General features: G+C 44.5%; 2 protein-coding genes across 2 annotated transcripts; one reads left to right on the top strand and one right to left on the bottom strand.

The window, feature by feature from the left end:
- Positions 1–365: 365 nt before the first annotated feature.
- Positions 366–1,298, top strand: LOC146353414 (olfactory receptor 13H1-like). The gene has a single exon (XM_084829732.1). It carries the CDS (start codon positions 366–368, stop codon positions 1,296–1,298), a length of 933 nt encoding a protein of 310 aa, XP_084685858.1.
- A 5,241-nt stretch (positions 1,299–6,539) lies between these two features.
- LOC146353413 (olfactory receptor 10R2-like) lies at positions 6,540–16,678 on the bottom strand. Its single transcript, XM_084829729.1, has 3 exons — positions 16,583–16,678; positions 16,419–16,499; positions 6,540–7,508 (listed from the first exon to the last, which is right to left on the bottom strand). The coding sequence occupies exons 1-3, from the start codon at positions 16,676–16,678 to the stop codon at positions 6,540–6,542; spliced, it is 1,146 nt and encodes a 381-aa protein (XP_084685855.1).
- Between the last annotated feature and the right edge of the window lie 1,124 nt (positions 16,679–17,802).

Here is a 17,802-nt window from a genome sequence, read left to right as displayed (position 1 = left end):
AGAAGAAAAGAAAAGCAGTTCTGTGCACATCTTTTGAAAATATACATTTTTGTGTGCATTTTTGGAAATGCACACATTTTTGTATGCGCACTTTCTTCTTCTTCTTCTGAACTGCATCTCAAACTCCAGCAATGTATGGATTCTAATGGTAAACTAAATTCTGGTTTGTGTTTCGGTTTGGGAAGTGCAGATTTGGCAAGTTTGCATTGAAAATGCGAACCAAACTAATTTTCTACCCATCCCTAGTTTAGAGGCAATCTCAAGTGGCCTCCACATGGCTCCTTTGTTGTGAGAAGAGACCCCTGATCTCTGTGTCCTTGCTGTCTGTTTTGTTTCCTTATTCAGGAAAGTGAGCATCAACAACAATGGGAACCATCAGCAACAATGCGACTTTTGAGTTCATACTGGTGGGGCTCTCCGATCATCCCCAGGCCCAGACTGCCTTTTTCTGGTTCCTGCTACTCATCTATGTGGTGACTTTGACTGGAAATGGGCTAATCATGATGTTGGTTGTGATGGACCCTCTCCTACACACGCCCATGTACTTTTTCCTTTGCAACCTCTCTTTCCTTGATATCTGCTACTCATCTTGCAGCATCCCACAGATGATGGCCAATTGTCTGGCCCAAAGACCAGTTACTTCTTTCACCAGGTGCTTGCTTCAGATGTACATAGGTCTTTTCCTTGGGATGTCAGAGTTCCTCCTCTTGGCTGTGATGGCCTATGACCGGTTTGTAGCCATCTGCACCCCTCTACGCTACACTCTCATCATGAGCTGGAGGGCTTGTGTCCAGCTAGCGACCATGTCCTGGGTGAGTGCCCTCCTTCTGACACTTTTACCGGTCCTGGTGCAACCCATGGAATTCTGCGGTCATAATGTGATGGACCACTTCACATGTGAGCTGCAGGCATTCATCAAGTTGGCCTGCTCTGATACCCGCCTCAACAAAATCATTATGCTTGTCACCAGTGTTCTGGTCTTGGTACTACCCTTCACATTCATCCTGGTGACATATGGACGCATAAGCCTGGCTGTACTGCGCATTCAATCAGTTCAGGGCCGGGGCAAAGCCATATCTACCTGCAGCTCCCATTTGGCTGTGGTTGGGATCTTCTATGGTACAGCTATGACCATGTACTTGAGGCCTCAGACCAAAGCCTCTTCTGAACATGACAAGATGATTTCTGTGTTCTATGGCGTCATCACTCCCATGCTCAACCCTCTTATCTACAGTCTGAGGAACAGAGATATAAATGGAGCCCTGAGGAGGTTTATGGGAAGAAAATGCATGGGGTAAAACAGTGTTTTGATGATGAGGCTAAATTGAATATGAATAGGGCGGAAGCTGAACTTTCATATATTATGGTCTCTCAGAGGTCAGAGAAAGGTTCTGTGAACAGATGTATTTTCAAGAGTCATTTAAAACTTTGGCCATGATTTTTGCCTCTTGAACCACATGTGGGAGAGTATTCTAAAGGGTGGATACCACCACTGAGAAGGCCTATGTATGCACCGCTGCCTGGTGGCTCTGTTGGCCATGGAACAACCAGTAAAGCTTTTTCAGAAGAGCTCAGAAGTTAACTGTGTGTGTGTGTGTGTGTGTGTGTGTGTGTATGTATATGTATGTGTGTGTGTGTGTGTGTGTGTATATATATATATATATATATATATATATATATATATATATATAAAGATGGGCAGCTAGGTATCCTAATCCTGAGTCATTTAGGGCTTTGTATGTCAGCAGCAAAACCTTGAACATGTCTTGGTAGCTAACAGGAAGCCAGTGCAGTCCTTTTAATACAGGTGTAACTCTTGACTCCTTTTTAATTATTAAAGCAAGAAAGGGTGTTCTAGCATTCAGTCTGAGTCAATACAACAGCAGCAGCCTACTTTGGCCTCTATTTAGACACATCACTTGAGGCTACAAGAGTGGCTTCAGTTTACTCCCCAAATTCACTCATCATTTGAGAAGCCTGGAGGAGTAGGATTACTGCCATCTACAGCTCATTATTCCTCTCATCCTGTTGCCCTTTGATGGCATCCTTTGGCATATTAATTCATGGAGGCCATGTTACTTATTCATTCGCAGGCTTCCCTGTTATTCTTCTCCTTCCTTTCCCTTTGAAACCATTGAAAGCAATGGTTTGTTCCCTTTGAAACCACTGAAAACAAAGGTTTGGGGTGTGTGTTTTTCACTTTTTTCTGCTCTCTTTCTACTCTTGGATTTTTTTTTTCTCATTCTGTCTGCCACCCTTCTCTTTCTTCCTTAAAAATTCTGAAGACGTATCTTTTATTTCTTGGTTTTCCTTTCTAAACAGCTCACTGCTTTACCTAGTTCGCATACAACAACAGCAAGGAAGGAGGAAGGAAACTCCCCAAGACCTGTCCCAGGTTATTCATTTTTATGACGGTGTCATACTTTATAAATTAAACATTTTATTCATGTTCTAATCTTCCTGTCATGCTTCTACTGGAGGAATCCTGTTCAGAGGAGGAGCTAGAGCTCCCAGAGACAAACAGCATCAAAACATCAAAGAGAAGGCTATGCCAGAAGACCTGGACAAGCCGGAGTCCTCAGGAGAGAAGGCTGCAGGACCATCCCTGCCAGAGGAGGAGAATGCCACCTCTGAGACAGAGGCTGCTTATAATATATGCCTGTTATATTAATGTATGAGTTTGCATTGTTAAATGTGACCCAGGTAAGATAGGATTAATATAGTGTTAGAGTTAGAGTGAGTGAAAGATGGGAGGGGCTTGGGTGTGTGGGTGTGTGTGAGTGAGAGAGAGAGAGACAGAGAGAGAGAGACACAGAGAGGGAGAGGGAGGGAGGATTCTGAGGGTAAAAAAGGAATTAATTGACAGAAGCTAGGTAGGGACCGAGGAAGCTACATCTAGCATGTGGGGTTTGGGGAATAGGATTTAGAAGGGTAGGTAGGCTGTTTAGCACCAAGCATAGATTGATTAATAAAAATATATAAATCTTGTTTTGAATAAAATTTTATTTGTTTGTTTTTAATTCAAAATCCCATGTGTTGGTTTGTCGTATTGCTCTACCATTAGAAAAACGTATTTCCTTGTTACTTCTCCTATATTGGGTACAGGGAATCAAGTGGTCATATTGAGTGTCTCTTTATCCCAGAGAGTAAAAGGGGCCGACACTGTGTGTGTCAGTGAAGACAACTGACCCAGTGGAGGCAGGCGTCCTGAGGGGGTTTCTTCTCAGTTTCATCAGGTGGAAGCTGGAGAAGGTAGAAACCAGGGCATGAGTGGGACCACCTAGCCCCCAAGGGTGTTGTCATCTCAAGAAGGCCAGAACAATCCCTGTGAGAGAGGGTGCCCATTTTCAAAGGAAGGTTCCTCATGAGTAAAGGATTTCTCATGAGTATGGCACTCCTCATGAGGAGGACTTCTTCATTCAATGTGCTGCAGCTGAGTTGTGGGTGGGGCCCTGGATGCTCCAGCTTATAAGTCTCAGTCCTAGGAAAGAGGTCTGCTGGAACAATTAAGAAGGGGAGAAGTTTGAGTAGGTTATCTGGGCTCCACCTTGAACCTTGGTTTGCCTTGTTCCCATTTCTATTTGGGACATGTTTTTCTTTCTGTTTGAATGTTAAAAAGTGTGCATTTCAGAGCATTTTTTTTTTTAAAAAAGGTGTGCACTAAAGTTCCCCCACACTGATTAAAATGTGCAAACGTGTATTTTTCAAAAATACACATTTAAAAGTGTATATTTTTTTTGTAAAAAAGCATTGTTTTTATATGGTTGCAAACTTAGGAATATGCAAGCTCCCATTTGTGTTTGGGGAACACTTCACATGTTGCAAATCAAATGTAAAGAAGCCAGGATATAAATGTAATACCTAACTTTTTTTTTTTTTTTTTTAAGGTTAAGAAAAGGGATAAAAAAATCTGGAAATGCCCCATCTCCCAAAGAAAAACACAGTGCCTCTCTACATTCTTTCCTGCTAGCTTAACCCCAGAAAGGGATAGGAAGTGGTGGTTCATCTGTCATGGGTTCTCCCTCCCCTGCCTTGCTAGATTGCAATATTTATATGTATATACCTGTGATACAGATGGTTCTGTTATCTTCCAATATATGTACAATTGCATTCATAATATTTTCATATGTATAATTATACTGTTCCAACAACAATCTATTTTAAATAGACCACTAACACCCACTACATTCATTGTGTTCATATTGTTATAACATATTATTATTACTTGACCTATTCACAGTTGTGTGCTTGTTTGCTTATTTCTAATTGCTCTGAAAGTAACCTTGAAAAATGACCATTGCATCCCCACCCTCATCACAGATCAAGAACTGCATTCCCTTGCTCACTTCTTTCTAGTAGAAGTATCTATCCATCTGAGGTGAACAGCCATGGCCGTGTCTGGACCAGAGCAAGAGATAGGTAAACAAGTAGGGTGCAATAGTAAAGAAGAGGAGCAACTCCAGGGGGCTCTTTCCAGTGGGCCCTCAGCAAGACCCTGACCATGCCTACCTGTGGCTAGTGATGTCGGAGGAATCTGTTTGGGGGGTGGAGCTTGGCAAGCTTTCGCTGGCTCGGCCCAGCTGGCAGATTTTCAGGCAGCGTGACAGTGAGGGCAGGAGTGAGAGGAGAGCCCCTCTCATGTATCCTTCTGCCCTTGCTGTTGTGCTGGCACCACTGCTGTCTGGGTAATGGGAGGAGGAGAGGGGAGCATCACTCCCCTCTCCTCCTCCTGTCCCGATGCTGCAGCAGTGGTGGTGGGACAGGAGGAGGAGGAGGAGAGGGGCTTCCCTGGTATTGCTGCCACCATGGTAGCCAGGAGGGACATAGAAAAGGAGAGCTGGAGGAGGTGAGTGTCTTCCATTCTTGGAAGGGAGAATGAAAGTCTTATGCATATAGCGACCCCACTGTGTGTAAAATGGAGGACGAGAGGGGAGCGCTACTCCCCACTCCTCCATTTTGTGCACAGTGCCCTGCCCCCTTGTGTAACTGGGTCCTTCTTCCCCTCCTGGTATCTGGGAGTGGGAAAAGGAGTACCAGTTGCACATGGTGGCAGGGTCTGTTTGTGCAAAATGGTGGCAGGGACTCCTGCTGCTGCCACCCACCACCATTTTGCACAAAAGTACCCGGTAAAGTTCCCAAGTTTCAGGCACTTTACTGCGGCTTGGCCTACCTATGCAGGCCAAGCTGGCACCATTGCGCAGATCCGTCGGCACCATTGCGCAGATTTCTCCACAACAGACAACCCTACCCTTGACGCTGGCCCTGGGAATCGTAACGCCTTGTGTTTGGAAAGCAGCCTTCATTCTAAACATATTTCAGAGGTACTGTGTAGGTGCAGGAAAAAGGAAACACAGTCTTCTTGGACAGAGCAATCACAGATTACCACCTGCTTGTTTTTATTGTAGATATTTCCCTATGTTTAAAGAAAATGATTTCTTCTAAAACATTTCCCCTGGACTAAGAGAAAATTACAAAGAGGAACATGAGACAATTGGTTCCTCCTGATGATAAGTCAAGTCCCCGATTGAAAGGGTTTTGCGTGTTGGCTACGGGGGCCTGCACTTCCCCCATTCTAACCAGCTGTTCTGATGGCATAGGAAGGAGCTGATGCCTGACTTCCATAACTCCTACTTGACTGGCACACATTGTCCTAAACTATGTGTGTCAGGGAATGGTCTGAAGGCTCATGAGACTGCCACCTTGCTGAAGCTAAGCAGGTCGAGGTCTGGTCAGTGCTTGGAGGGGAGACCACCTGGGAAGAGCATGTAGCCACCTTGAGTTCTGCAATGGAAGGAAGGTGGGATATAAATGTAATAAATAAGATTCCCACTGTGACAGTGGCTGGAAAAAAATGAATCTCCATGTCCTTTAGAACATGGGTGGGTAGACATCAGATTTGACAGATCTACTTTTGTTTTTATTAGAACTCCAAGATCCACCAATTGGAGCCTGGTGCCAAAGACATAGAATTAAAGAATACAGTGTTTCTGGGCTCATTTGAGCTTAGGAATTTTTTTTCAGTACCAGAACTGAACTGAGCTAATACAAAACTCCACTAATGTTTACCCCAAATTTACTTTGCATCAGTCTAGTTTAGGTAGGAAAAGTCATTTGTTGCTGCTGTTCTAAAATAATTGGGAATAAGAAACCTTTGCTGATCTACTGCAAACCACCCAAAGATCTACCAGTAGATCCTAATCTACTGCTTTAGAAGAGCAACTTCAGAAGAGTTCCTCTTTGCATTTACCTTGAACTGAGTTACTGAGGAGGCTAGAATAAATTTCCTCTTAATCTTCAGTGATTTATTTATTAGGTTTGTATACCACTCAACTGGCAAATGCATTCAGGGGTTTACAATCATAAAAACAACAGAATGACCATAAATAAATAAATATACAGCTATATGAGTATCAAAAGAATATAATAATAAACAAAAAACATTTAAAAATGTTTAATAAACAATAATAAACAAAAAACATTAAAAAATTTAGACCAGATGTGGTACACAGTTATAGCTGGTGTCCATTTTTTTGCAGATATCATGAGGCTCCCTCATGAAGAAGGAGGTTCCAGCTCATCACCTTCCTAAGTGCTCCCTTGACTTCATTGTTCCTTAGAGTGTAGATGAGAGGGTTGAGCATGGGAATAAGAACAGTGTAAGACACTGCAAGGAAATGGTCCTTGCCTTCAACATAGCTGCCTTTAGGCCTGGCATATGAGAAGATGGCACAGCCATAATGAAGGAAGACCACTGTCAAGTGGGCTCCGCAGGTGGAGAAGGCCTTGCGACAGCACTGAGCAGAACGCATGTTCAGAGAAGCCATCAAAATGCACCCATAAGAGATCATGATGAAAGAGAAAGGGACAATGAGGATCATGGCAACCAAGGCGATAACTGTGACTTCAGTGGCTCCGTAGCCAGGACAGACCCGACTCAGCACAGGAGGGATGTCGCAAAAGAAATGAGGGATGTGGTTGGGTGCGCAAAATGGCAGGGAGAAAATCATGCCAGTGAGGAAGGAAGAAAGAGTGAAACCGCCACAGATAGAGCCCATCACTAGGCTCCAACAGATCTGTTGGCTCATGAGGACCCCATAGTGCAGTGGATGGCAGATGGCCACATAACGGTCCCATGCCATGGCTGTCAACAGCAGACAGTCAGTCACGCCTAAGGCCACAAAGAAGAACATTTGTGTGGCACATGATGTTAAAGGAAGGGGCCTCTGGGGGGCCAGCAAGTCACAAAGCATCTTTGGTATCACCACCAAAGTGTAGGCTGTCTCAGAGCATGAGAGGCTGCCCAGGAAAAGGTACATGGGCGTATGGAGGACAGGTTCAGCCCACACCACAGTCATAATCAGTCCGTTTCCTGCCAGTGTCACTGCATACATCATCAAGAAGAGTCCAAAGAGCAGGCGGCCCAACCCTGGGTGACTGGTGAACCCCAGTAGGATGAACTCAGTCACCATGGTATAGTTGATCGAAGGATCATGGACCATGTCCCTGACCTGTAGAGGAGATAACACAAGAAAACATATAACAGTCATGGATGATGAAGAGCATGAGCAGAAATACACCACACAAGAGGATACGCCTCCAGAGTCCAGCCAAGGGGTAGAAACAAGCAGAAGGGGAAGACTAGGATATGCCCAATAAAGAACCAAAAGGAAAAGATGTGGAGGACCCTTACAATCAAGTGCAAACTAATCTTATACAACAACCCTCCAAAATCTGGGGCCCTCCAGATGTGTTGGACTGCAACTCCCATAATTCTCAGTGAGCATGGCTGGAAGGATGAGAACTGCAGTCCAACACATCTGGAGGGCCCCAGGTTGGGGAAGCTTGCTATATATAATTTCATATACTGTTGACAGATATTAAACCCAAACTCTCAGTGCATGTCTGAACCTCTAGGACAGGGGTGCGAAACCTCTTTCAGCTCGAGGGCCATATTCCATTTTGGAGAAGCTCTCGGGGATCACATCTCAGTGATGGGCAGGGCCAAAGGCAAATGGGGTAGGGCCAAAATAACAGAAGTTCCAGCAGATTTTAGCTTACAGCTCTTTCTGCCAGCAACTGAGCCTTGGAGGAGGCATTTCAACCTTTTAGAATGGGCAAAAAACTGCACAAAAGCCAGGAAACCACCAAATGACCAGCGGGCCATCTACACCACACAGCTTTCAGTGTTCACTCCATCATAACTGCGCAGCATTGCAGCTGTGAATTAGCTTCTGCTGCAGTACACACACGATTTACTGCAGACTTCTCCAGTGGAAAAATCCGCTGTGCCCTGACACATGGCTGCTAAAGCGAAGTAAACTGCAGCAGTCGTGTTGCTCTTCTTTTTTTTACCATTACATTTAAATGTGCAGCGCAGCTTTTAAACCACGTCGCGTTTTAGTGGGTGTTTTGTATTTTAAGGGGTTCTTTTGTGTCTGTCCGTTCCTCTTTGGTAAGATGTGGGTAGTCTGCTCCTTCGTTACCATGTGGCAGTCCTCCAGCCCCACACTCTCACGATGGTTGGTGCATGCAAAGAGGCGTGCCTGCGTGAGAAAACCACGGTTAGGCTGTGAAGTGGTGACTGCGTCGTATGTCTGAAAGGTCCTCGGATCATAGCAGCCCTGGAGTAAATGGCTCATGTAGATTGGGCCCAGCAGTCAGGGGAAGGGGTTGTGGCCAGGAAAGGGGGTATGGGTGTCTGGGGAACCCAGAAGGCCAGATTTGTCTCATGGGCCTAAGGTTGCCCATCCTGCTCTAAGAGGAATGAGTTGGTTGCTTTTCACTTAATATTTATTTATTTATTTATTTATTTATTTACAATGTTTCTATACTGCTCCACATCAAAGATTTCGGAGCAGTGAGCAACAGATAAAAGAATAAAACACGATATTAAAACAGTTAAAACATTTTAAAAGATGCAGATTCTAAATCTGTACATTTTCTATGAGAATGTACAGAAAAGAGTACATGTCTGTGATTCATAACAAGGTTGAAAACCTTTCTCGAGTGGTATGCTTATACCGTTCAGTGCCGGCTTCCTGACTGAAGTGCATGCTGATGACATTGGGAAGAGGCCGGTACCCTGTTGGAGTCTAGTCTGCTCTGACAACAGCCTAACACAGTCAGTAACAGTCTGTGAAAAAATGCCACGTATATAACTGTTGTTGGTCTGTAATGTTTACTTTGTGTGACCTCTGAGAGGCTACACTATATCTGAGTAGACCTGAAGCCTTATTTTGTTACTGTCAAAGGCCAGTGTAGTAGTTGGTTAGTGGTGTTAGAGAGAATCACTTTGAATATTGTTAGATGGGGCCTGGATCAGGTAAAATTCGATTCCGATTCTGGGCTGGGGATTCTAGCTAGGTAAAAAGAGCAGTTGGGAAATGGCAGTTAAGAAGTTGACAGTTGACGCTACAGTTGGGAGAGTCAGTCTGTAGGTAGTGAGTGAGGAAAAATATCTGGTGGTTGGTGCATGGTGTTAAAGAAAGACTAGGAGAAAGTGGAGGAGAAAGTGAATAGTGAAGACCGGAATATTAAGCTAATCCTTCTCTGTGGGATAACCATACGTGGCTGGTCAAGATCAGGAACAGGGAGGAGGTGGCTGTGTATGACAGGAGGTTGCCCTAAGATCTTGCCAGAAGAAGGTTACACAAGCAGGCAGTAAAACCCCCAGTAAAACTGTCCAAGCAGCCAGAAATACAGGAGGAGCTTTGGCAGTCGGAAGAAGACTGTACCCAAGAGCTGGACCTGGTCGTGAGCGTATTTGGCTGGGGTGGAGGTTTAGGGAATTTGGCCTGAGGTAAAAGAAGTCATTAAGAGGCTTGTAGTGGCAACAGTGTCTCCTGAGTCCTTAAGAAGTGTCAGTAAGCAGTCTTTTGAAAACCCCAAAGTAAATATTAGTATTCCCTTATGTACAAAATATCCCTTTAATAAATGTACTTGTTTAATAGTTCATCTTGTCTCTAGTGATGATGGTGCCCGTCTCACACCTCAGCCTCTTATACCAAGCCACTAGGAGCTTCTAAAGTATTCTAAAAGAATTAGTGGCAGCGGAAAAGGGTCAGCTTGTGGAACTCTTGAGTCATAGTGGTGGGGAGTTCCTTAGGGCCAGAAATACAAGCATTTGCTGGAAATAAGAAACCCCATAGGTGGGAATGCCCAGTGAAGAAGCACTTTCCCCATAGATGGTGGCAACACTGGGACAGGAAAAAACCTATACAGTCCCATGCATTTTTTTAAAAAGTCCTGTTTGTTAATTATACCAAATCTATGTCAACCAGATACTGTCTCATGAAGACACAATAATTGTGGAGGGTTGCAGTATATTTCTGAGACTTTCTTTTTTTGCACTGTTTGTTTTTAATAATTGTTGTATTTGCGTGCAATATTTACATTTGCATTAAATCAGTTGTACCTGTCTGTAGTTTAAGATCTTCACCTGAGGCCCTGCTGTAAGTCCCCACCACCGAATGAGCTTGGGTTGGTGGGAACGCAGGACTGGGTCTTTTCTGTGACAGCACCCCAATTACAGAACCCTCTCCCAAGGGAGATTCAATTAGCCCCCTCATTGCTCATTTATCAATGGGCTGTAAAGGCATTTTTGTTCCACTCGCTTTTTGATGGTATATGATAAGGATCTGCTTTTACTCTTTTAGAAGTTTTATTGTTCTATTTTTAATTCTTGTTATTGTTTAAATGCTTTTAATATTTGTTTTGAACACGGCTTTGGGCTCCTTATGGCCCAAAGCCAGTTTAAAATATTGGAGTCCCCCTCATGTCTTTTCTCCCCCATCCCAACTCAGGGGTGCCCTAGTGGCTACCACATTAGAGATGGCTTTTGCTAACATGGTTCTTAAAACTGTTGAGGCTTTTCAGCCCCCTCTGGTTCCACCACCTATTTTATTTAGTTACATGTATAACCCACCTTTCTTCCATCATGGAACTTGAGGAGGCATACACGTTACCTAGCAGTCTCCCATCCAGGCACTGACTAGCTTCAGCGACAGCAAGGCAGCTGCATCATGGCCCCCAGACCACACCTTCCTTCTTGCTCCAGCCTGCACCCCAGGGCCATCTATCACCAAATGCCCTTGGCTGGGGGAGGGAATGAAGTGTTAGTCCTGATGGCTTGTTGTGATATGCTGATATTGGGTTGGATCCAAACTTAGTCATACTTTGAGCAGACCCACTGAAATCAATGGGACTTAAAGTAGTCAGGACTAAGGTTCTTTTCATTTCAATCAGTCTACTCAAGATATGACTAAGTCTGGATCCAATCCATTGTTTATTGCAGCTTTACATATTATATGTTGATGCTTCTTGTATGCCGCCTTGGAAGGATATGTAACCTGAAAGGCAGGATATAAGTAATGGCAATGACTACATATCTTCCCTGGATTTTAAGAATGGTCACTGCTAGCATTTTGTAATAGAGCTGTTTGGGTTCTACTGTCTGTTTGAATGGACTGTTGCTGTTTCAGTTTTGTGTGTGTTTGTTTGTGTGTTTTATTTTATTATTTTCTTTTTCATTGAGTGTATTTCCATTCTTTCTTACTATTGTGTTAGATTCCCTGGGATTTATGTTCAAGCTGCAGGATATAACTCATGTATATAAATAAGAGAGCGATCCTATGGTGCCTAGACAGCATCTGGCAGGCCATAGGATAGTTCAGATTTCTGGATCCGAAGTCAGAGTCAGCACAGGGACCTCAGACCCAGGAGTCCAAGCTCCCTGCCTCCACCCCCTTGCAGCTGGCATGGAGAGAATTGGCACGGAGCGCAAAAGTCTGGATCCATCCTTCCTTCCCTGTCCCTGACATCTCAGCTAGATGGGCAAAAAAACCCATCTAACAAAAATGCAGAGCAGGAGGAGCTTCTGCCACTCTTCCTGCTCTGCATTGGGTGGCCGTTAGCCTCTGAGTTTGGAGGCTTACGGCCATCCCCATAGGACTGCACCCTAAATAAGAAAGAATTCAGTGCTTAACTCCCCAATGTTAACGCAGTATTAGCAGAGGCCCCCACTGCACCCAGGTAGGCAGAAAGCCGCCACCAGTGATCCTCCTACGGGCGGTACCAGGGGAAATGGCCGGAAACTGTGCACTTTGGGGGCAGGGATAGGGAGAAGCTGGCTTTGGATCTGCTGGCTCTGCATTCCCTCAGATTAGGAATGGATAAATCTGTCAATTTTAGTTTCTCTCAGTTTTCAGTCTTAAATTGGTTCATCTCCAACTTTGAGAATTTCTCCATTCTTAAGTTTGGTTCCTCTCAAACTCTGAGAGCCTTTTTAAAAACAAACAAACAAACATTGGCATGAACATTAAACAGCATTTTTGTGTACATTTCTCCTAATACACACATTTTTGTATGCATTTTTGCCTAATATACACTTTTTTGCAAGCACTTTCCCTAAAATAATGCATTTTAACATTATTTTTTCCTAAGATAATGCATTTTGAATGTTATTTTTCCTAACATGTGCATTTTTCTACATATCTTAAACTGGAGAACCCCACTGCAAAATTTGGAGAATTGTGAATTTTAAAGGAAACCTTGTTTGGTTTTGTATAGTGGTTTAAAAGTGTGAAATCGGGTAAATTCACATTAAAATGCAAACTGAACAAATTTATCCCCCATCTCTGTCTCAGATAGGCCCAATTCAAGCTAGGTTAGTGGGTGCAGAACTAATATTAAAGCCATGGTGCTGGTATATTTAATTGTAAACCACGGCTGCCAATTGGGGTGGGAGACTGAAAATGCAGGGGTCCACTAGGCTGAAAAGCCTGGTGAAACCACCACCTCACCTTTCACCCCTGCTGGCAAGCTGGGGGTGAGGTGGGAGATGCACATCATTACTCCCCCTGACCCACTCAGGATTGTTCTGTATGTAAATAAACAAATAGCCCTAGACCCTGTCTCCACAACAACAGAAGGAGAAGCAAAGGGAGGCTTACCCATATTTTTTCAAAGAATTGGCTTCGGTATGCTTTGGTCCGCGCAGTGATCCACGAGCAAATGCACCGCTCCGGTATAAGTCGCTTCACAGAACATACTTCTCGGTGGGGTGGGGGGATTGGAGTAAATGTCATCAGACTGGCAAGGGCTGCTCAACCAATAAGAAAGACTCCCCCCATCCAGGCTCACCTTTTTCCTTCCCCTAATACTCCTTTAAAGTGATGGATGGAAGCTTAGCCTCATTGACCACAATGGGACTTACTTCTGAGGAGACCCTTCCCCAAGCTATGCGCGAGTCCACCAATTGTTTTTTATTTCTCTCCCTCTAAAACCACTACCTCACTTTGTCACTATCACGTGATAGCGCTAATGCGTGATAGTGACATAGTGAGAGATAGGGGGCATAGCTGTTGCTACTTGCTAGACAAATGCATCATAGTGACCTAGTGACATTAAAAATGCCTTTGTAGGTGTGATTTTTTAAACCTTCCTTTCTTGATGGGAGATTTCTTTCATGCCCCTATCTCTCTATCACGCATTTGCTCTATCACGCAAGTGCTCTATCGCTCTATAGTGCAACTGCACAATCGCTCTATCATGCAATTGTGTGATAGAGGCATAGAGACATGAAAGAAATCACCCACCCAGAAAGGAAGAAGTTAAAAGAATCACACCTACAAAGGGGTTTTCAATGTCACTAGGTCACTATCATGCATTTGTCCAGCAATAGCTATGCCCCCGAATAGTGGCATAGTGAGATATGGGATATAGGTATTGCTGGACAAATGCAAAATAGTGACAGATTGAGATAGCAAGATAGGGGGAGGTGTAGGTACTGCTGACAAAAGCACTATTTTGGTTTAATACTTCATTTTTTAAAAAGAAGTTAGAGGCTGCCCGGAGCACACCTATGTTTTGCAGGGATGGCCACCAGAGTTTAGTGGTAGGTAAGGTGAAGTAAATGCTATGAGGTAGCACAGAACTCTGATGGCCAGCCCTGAAATGGCAGAAACAGTGGGAAAACAACCCTTGACTGGGGTCAGTGAGGTGAAAGACACACCCCTGGGCAGGACTATCACACTGGAGTAAATGCAGAGGGTTGTGCACACCATAACAGAAGCATAGACAAGCCGAATTAAGGAAAACAATCAGACTAAAAGTCGTCTCAGAAGAACCAGTTTGTCAGCGCAAAACTCTGGAGTGGCCATGAGATGGCTACGATGTCATGTATCCCTAAGGATGTCCAAACTCAGCCAGCTCTGAGTAAGTCACTCGTGGAGACACACCCCTAGTTTTTTGTTCAACCCACGTTTTTGAAAGCTTTGAGGCAAAAGGAAAGGCTGCAACTACCATGCCCTCTCAGTCTGGGCTTCCACTGGGCTCTTTGCCCACTTTCCCTCCCCACATGATGCTAGTGCAAAGCTGGAGTTCTACTTGGTATTGCTACAGTAGATACAGGATCTAGGTGAGCAAAGGGACTAGCGAAGCAGTAGCCACATCCTCTCCTGTTGTCTTGTGGCTTAAAAAAAAAAAAAAAGCATCTTTCTCCCAAAACAAAAATAGCCTTTAAAGCAAGTTTCTGTATAGAAAACAGTGAATTTATTCAACCTTAGTGAAAAATTGGCTGACATTTGTAATAGTCACAATATATTTAACACGATCCTTAATTAATTAGTTAGTTAATTAATTAATTACTGACATTTGTATACCGTCTTATCTGCTAAAAAGCCATCAAGGCAGCTGACAACCATTTAAAACAATAAAACCCTGCAACAATAAAAACAAGAACAATTACAATTAGTAAAAACATTTAAACATTACAAACTACACATTTTAAAAGGCTAAATTGAAAACATGCATCTTTATACCCTTTCTAAAGACCAGGAGAGTGGGGGCGAATAATAATTCTTCAGGGAGCGCATTCCATAGTTTGGGGGCAACACAGGAGAAAGCCCTTGTGTCCATGCCTGGCAAATGTGCCTCTGTGGGTAATGGTGCCCTCAAAAGGGCCTCTCCTGCAGATCTTAATACTCAGGCATGTTCATAGTGAGACAGGTGGTTCCTTAGATAGCCAAGTAATGAATAATGGGCTCAAGTTACAGGAAGCCAGATTCCGGCTGAACATCAGGAAAAACATCCTGACTGTTAGAGCAATACGACAGTGGAACCAATTACCTCGGGAGGTGGTGGGCTCTCCCACACTGGAGGCCTTCAAGACAAGGCTGGACAGCCATCTGTCAGGGATGCTCTGACTTGGATTTCTGCATTGAGCAGGGGGTTGGACTCGATGGTCTTGAAGGCCCCTTCCAACCCTACTATTCTGTGATTTTATGATTCTAGGTCCTAAGCCATTTAGGGCTTTAAAGGTTAAGACCAACAGCCTGCATTTGAGCCTGTAAAACAATTGGCAACCAGTGTGGGTCTTTCAGGACTGGTGTAATACGATTGTGATACTGTGCACCAGTTAGCAGTCCAGCATTTTGCACCAAATGAAGGTTCCATACACTCTTCAGGGGTAGCTGCATGTAGAGCGCATTTGCAATAGTCTCAATCAATCCACCCAACAATCTTAAGTAACTTATTCTTATCAATATTTTACTGTTTTTATATTGTAAACCTTCTTGTAAGAAGACTTTCTAAAAGGGGAAGGATTTATAAATCACAATGGTCATAATAAGCATTTATATAGTGCTTTTTGCTCAAAGGGATGCACATGCATTAGCCCAGTAATCCTTACAATACTCACATAACATGAGCCAATATTATAGTGACCACCTTTCAGGTTGTTTGGGACAGGGTGAGGGCTGGAAACGGATGGCTGGACAGAGATCTGAACCAGGAACTTCCAGCTCATAAACTTGAGGTGATGACAGACAAATAGACCATCGTTTTTCAGAGTGTTGGCAGCAGTTTGGGATTATTATACTTTCCACATGGTCCTTTTTCTCTGCTGAAGGCTACCATCCTCTCTGCCTGCTAACAATCATCTAACAACAGTTTCCATGCCCTGGTCCCCCTGCCAGCCCTGAATCCCAGCTGAATCTTGGAAGCTGAATCCCTAAAGGTATAGGATCAATGAACTCAGAAATTGAGATGCTTTGGAACAAAAAGTGGATGGCCCTGGCAGAGGAGTGAAAGACAGTATACATGCTGTTGGATCTTACCTACAAGTGTCTTCGGAGAGGAGATGGTCCGTTAACTTAAATCTGTGCAGAAAACGCAGTTGAGTGGCATTACAGAACCCACATGCTAAGAAAACAAGCACCCCTTGTACAAGGAAACCTTGCTCAAGAGAACAGGTTTTTCAGAATCACTCACATATTCTGAAATATACATCACCTCACCTGGAGTGAGACATCAAAGCTGACTGGTTGCACACATTGCCTCTGGGGGCTCAACAACTCAGCCTTGAAGTTCAGCTGCTGGGAGGCAAAATTACAGCAAGATTGTTCTGGGATTCTTCTTACCCTGGGGTAAGACCTTATCTTCTGTAATATGTGGCAAAAACACTTGGAGGTGGGCTGCAACAACCTGTCCAAATACTTTGCCTAAGGATTGCAAATGTGAGACACAGTGGTAATTATACAGGATGGTAGGATCCCATTAGGTTTTTTTCCAGCAGTGGCCTCACCACTGCCTTCTTCGACACTGATGACACTAGCCTCTCCTTCAAAGAGAGATTCACAGTTTCCAGGACCAGACATTCCCAGTGGTGCAGCTTGCTCATTTTAGATCCTGGATGTAATGGTCTTAGCCCCTCCTCCCCCATCCTTAAGCAGCCATGTTGTATTACTCCCCTTGTGAAGCACACAACTAACATTTCTCTTCTCCCTGCCCCCACCATTCTATGCCAGGGCTGGCCCTCCCATGAAGCAGAGTGAGGCACCCACCTCAGGCAGCACATTGCAAGAGCTGCCGACAGGCCCCCCTCCCCCACCGCCACCCTTCTTGCTTGCCAGGGCTGGCCCCAAGAGGACCTGCCACCGCTGCGTGCCCCTGCCTAGTTCCCCCTTTGTTGCTGCACCTCCCACTGCCTTCCCTGCTCCATGGCTGCTGTTACCGCGGCTGCTGCCTCAGACCAAGTGATGGGCAGACAGGCTCTCTGAAGAACCATGGCAGCTGGAAAAGTGGCCAGTGCGGCTCTTCAGAAACTGGGCCCAACACCAAATACCTGGCTTGAGGGGTCCTTCCTTAGAGCCAGGCATTGGGAGGGGGTGTCCCTGGTGGCTTTATTAGCAGAGTGCCTCACAAGCTGATCACATTAGGCTGCCAATGGTTCCTCATTCCTTCCACGTGGGGGCCAAGCCCCTCGCCTCCCAAAATAGCTCTGCTGGATGACACTGTGCCAAATGCAGAGCAGTAGGATTTCTTTGCATGCAATCACTGCCACAAAGTAGACCCTCAGGTGGGCACTAGCCTGTGTTTGAACAGATTTATCATAGGTCTTCCTCCACCATTTCTCCAGCAGACTTTTTCCCCCTTCTTTCTTATTTTATTTGAAATCTGCCCAATAACAAGATGTTTTGGGGGTGGATCATGAATATTTATGTAAAAGATGCTCCGAATAGATTTCAGCTCACATGCTTTCTTGTAAAGCCCCCAGCTGGTAAGTTTGCCATCTGATGCTACCTACTGTCATTCAGCCCAGGGGGCCCTCTGTTGTGTCTGTCACCCATTTGCAGGTAGCCATTCAAGTACCTGCTTCTGGAAGTAGATGCCCAGTTTTTAAGAATTAGGTTTTCTCTTTCCCCTTCACTGCAGGCTTCTTCCCAGGGAATCATAGTATCTATGAGGCTGACAGCAAAATGGAACCTCCACATTTAAAGACAGTATCTCTCCCTCTCCCTCTTT

Source organism: Heloderma suspectum, chromosome 2 (genome assembly GCF_057233095.1).
Source record: "Heloderma suspectum isolate Gila_16-S chromosome 2, 16-S_ref, whole genome shotgun sequence".
In the NCBI taxonomy this organism is placed as follows: Eukaryota; Metazoa; Chordata; class Lepidosauria; order Squamata; family Helodermatidae; genus Heloderma; species Heloderma suspectum.
The sequence above is the reverse complement of the archived record's forward strand: the minus strand, read 5'-3'. Positions and strand labels throughout refer to the sequence as shown.

Bases quoted from the DNA above. Each gene is read 5' to 3' on its own strand.
- LOC146353414 (XM_084829732.1), top strand. From the start codon at position 366: ATGGGAACCATCAGCAACAATGCGACTTTTGAGTTCATACTGGTGGGG.
- LOC146353413 (XM_084829729.1), bottom strand. From the start codon at position 16,678: ATGAGCAAGCTGCACCACTGGGAATGTCTGGTCCTGGAAACTGTGAAT. The intron at 16,500-16,582 runs GTGAGGCCACTG...TGCAATCCTTAG, and splicing joins CAGTGTCGAAGAAGGCAGTG to GCAAAGTATTTGGACAGGTT. The intron at 7,509-16,418 runs GTAAGAAGAATC...TCTCCTCTACAG, and splicing joins AGATAAGGTCTTACCCCAGG to GTCAGGGACATGGTCCATGA.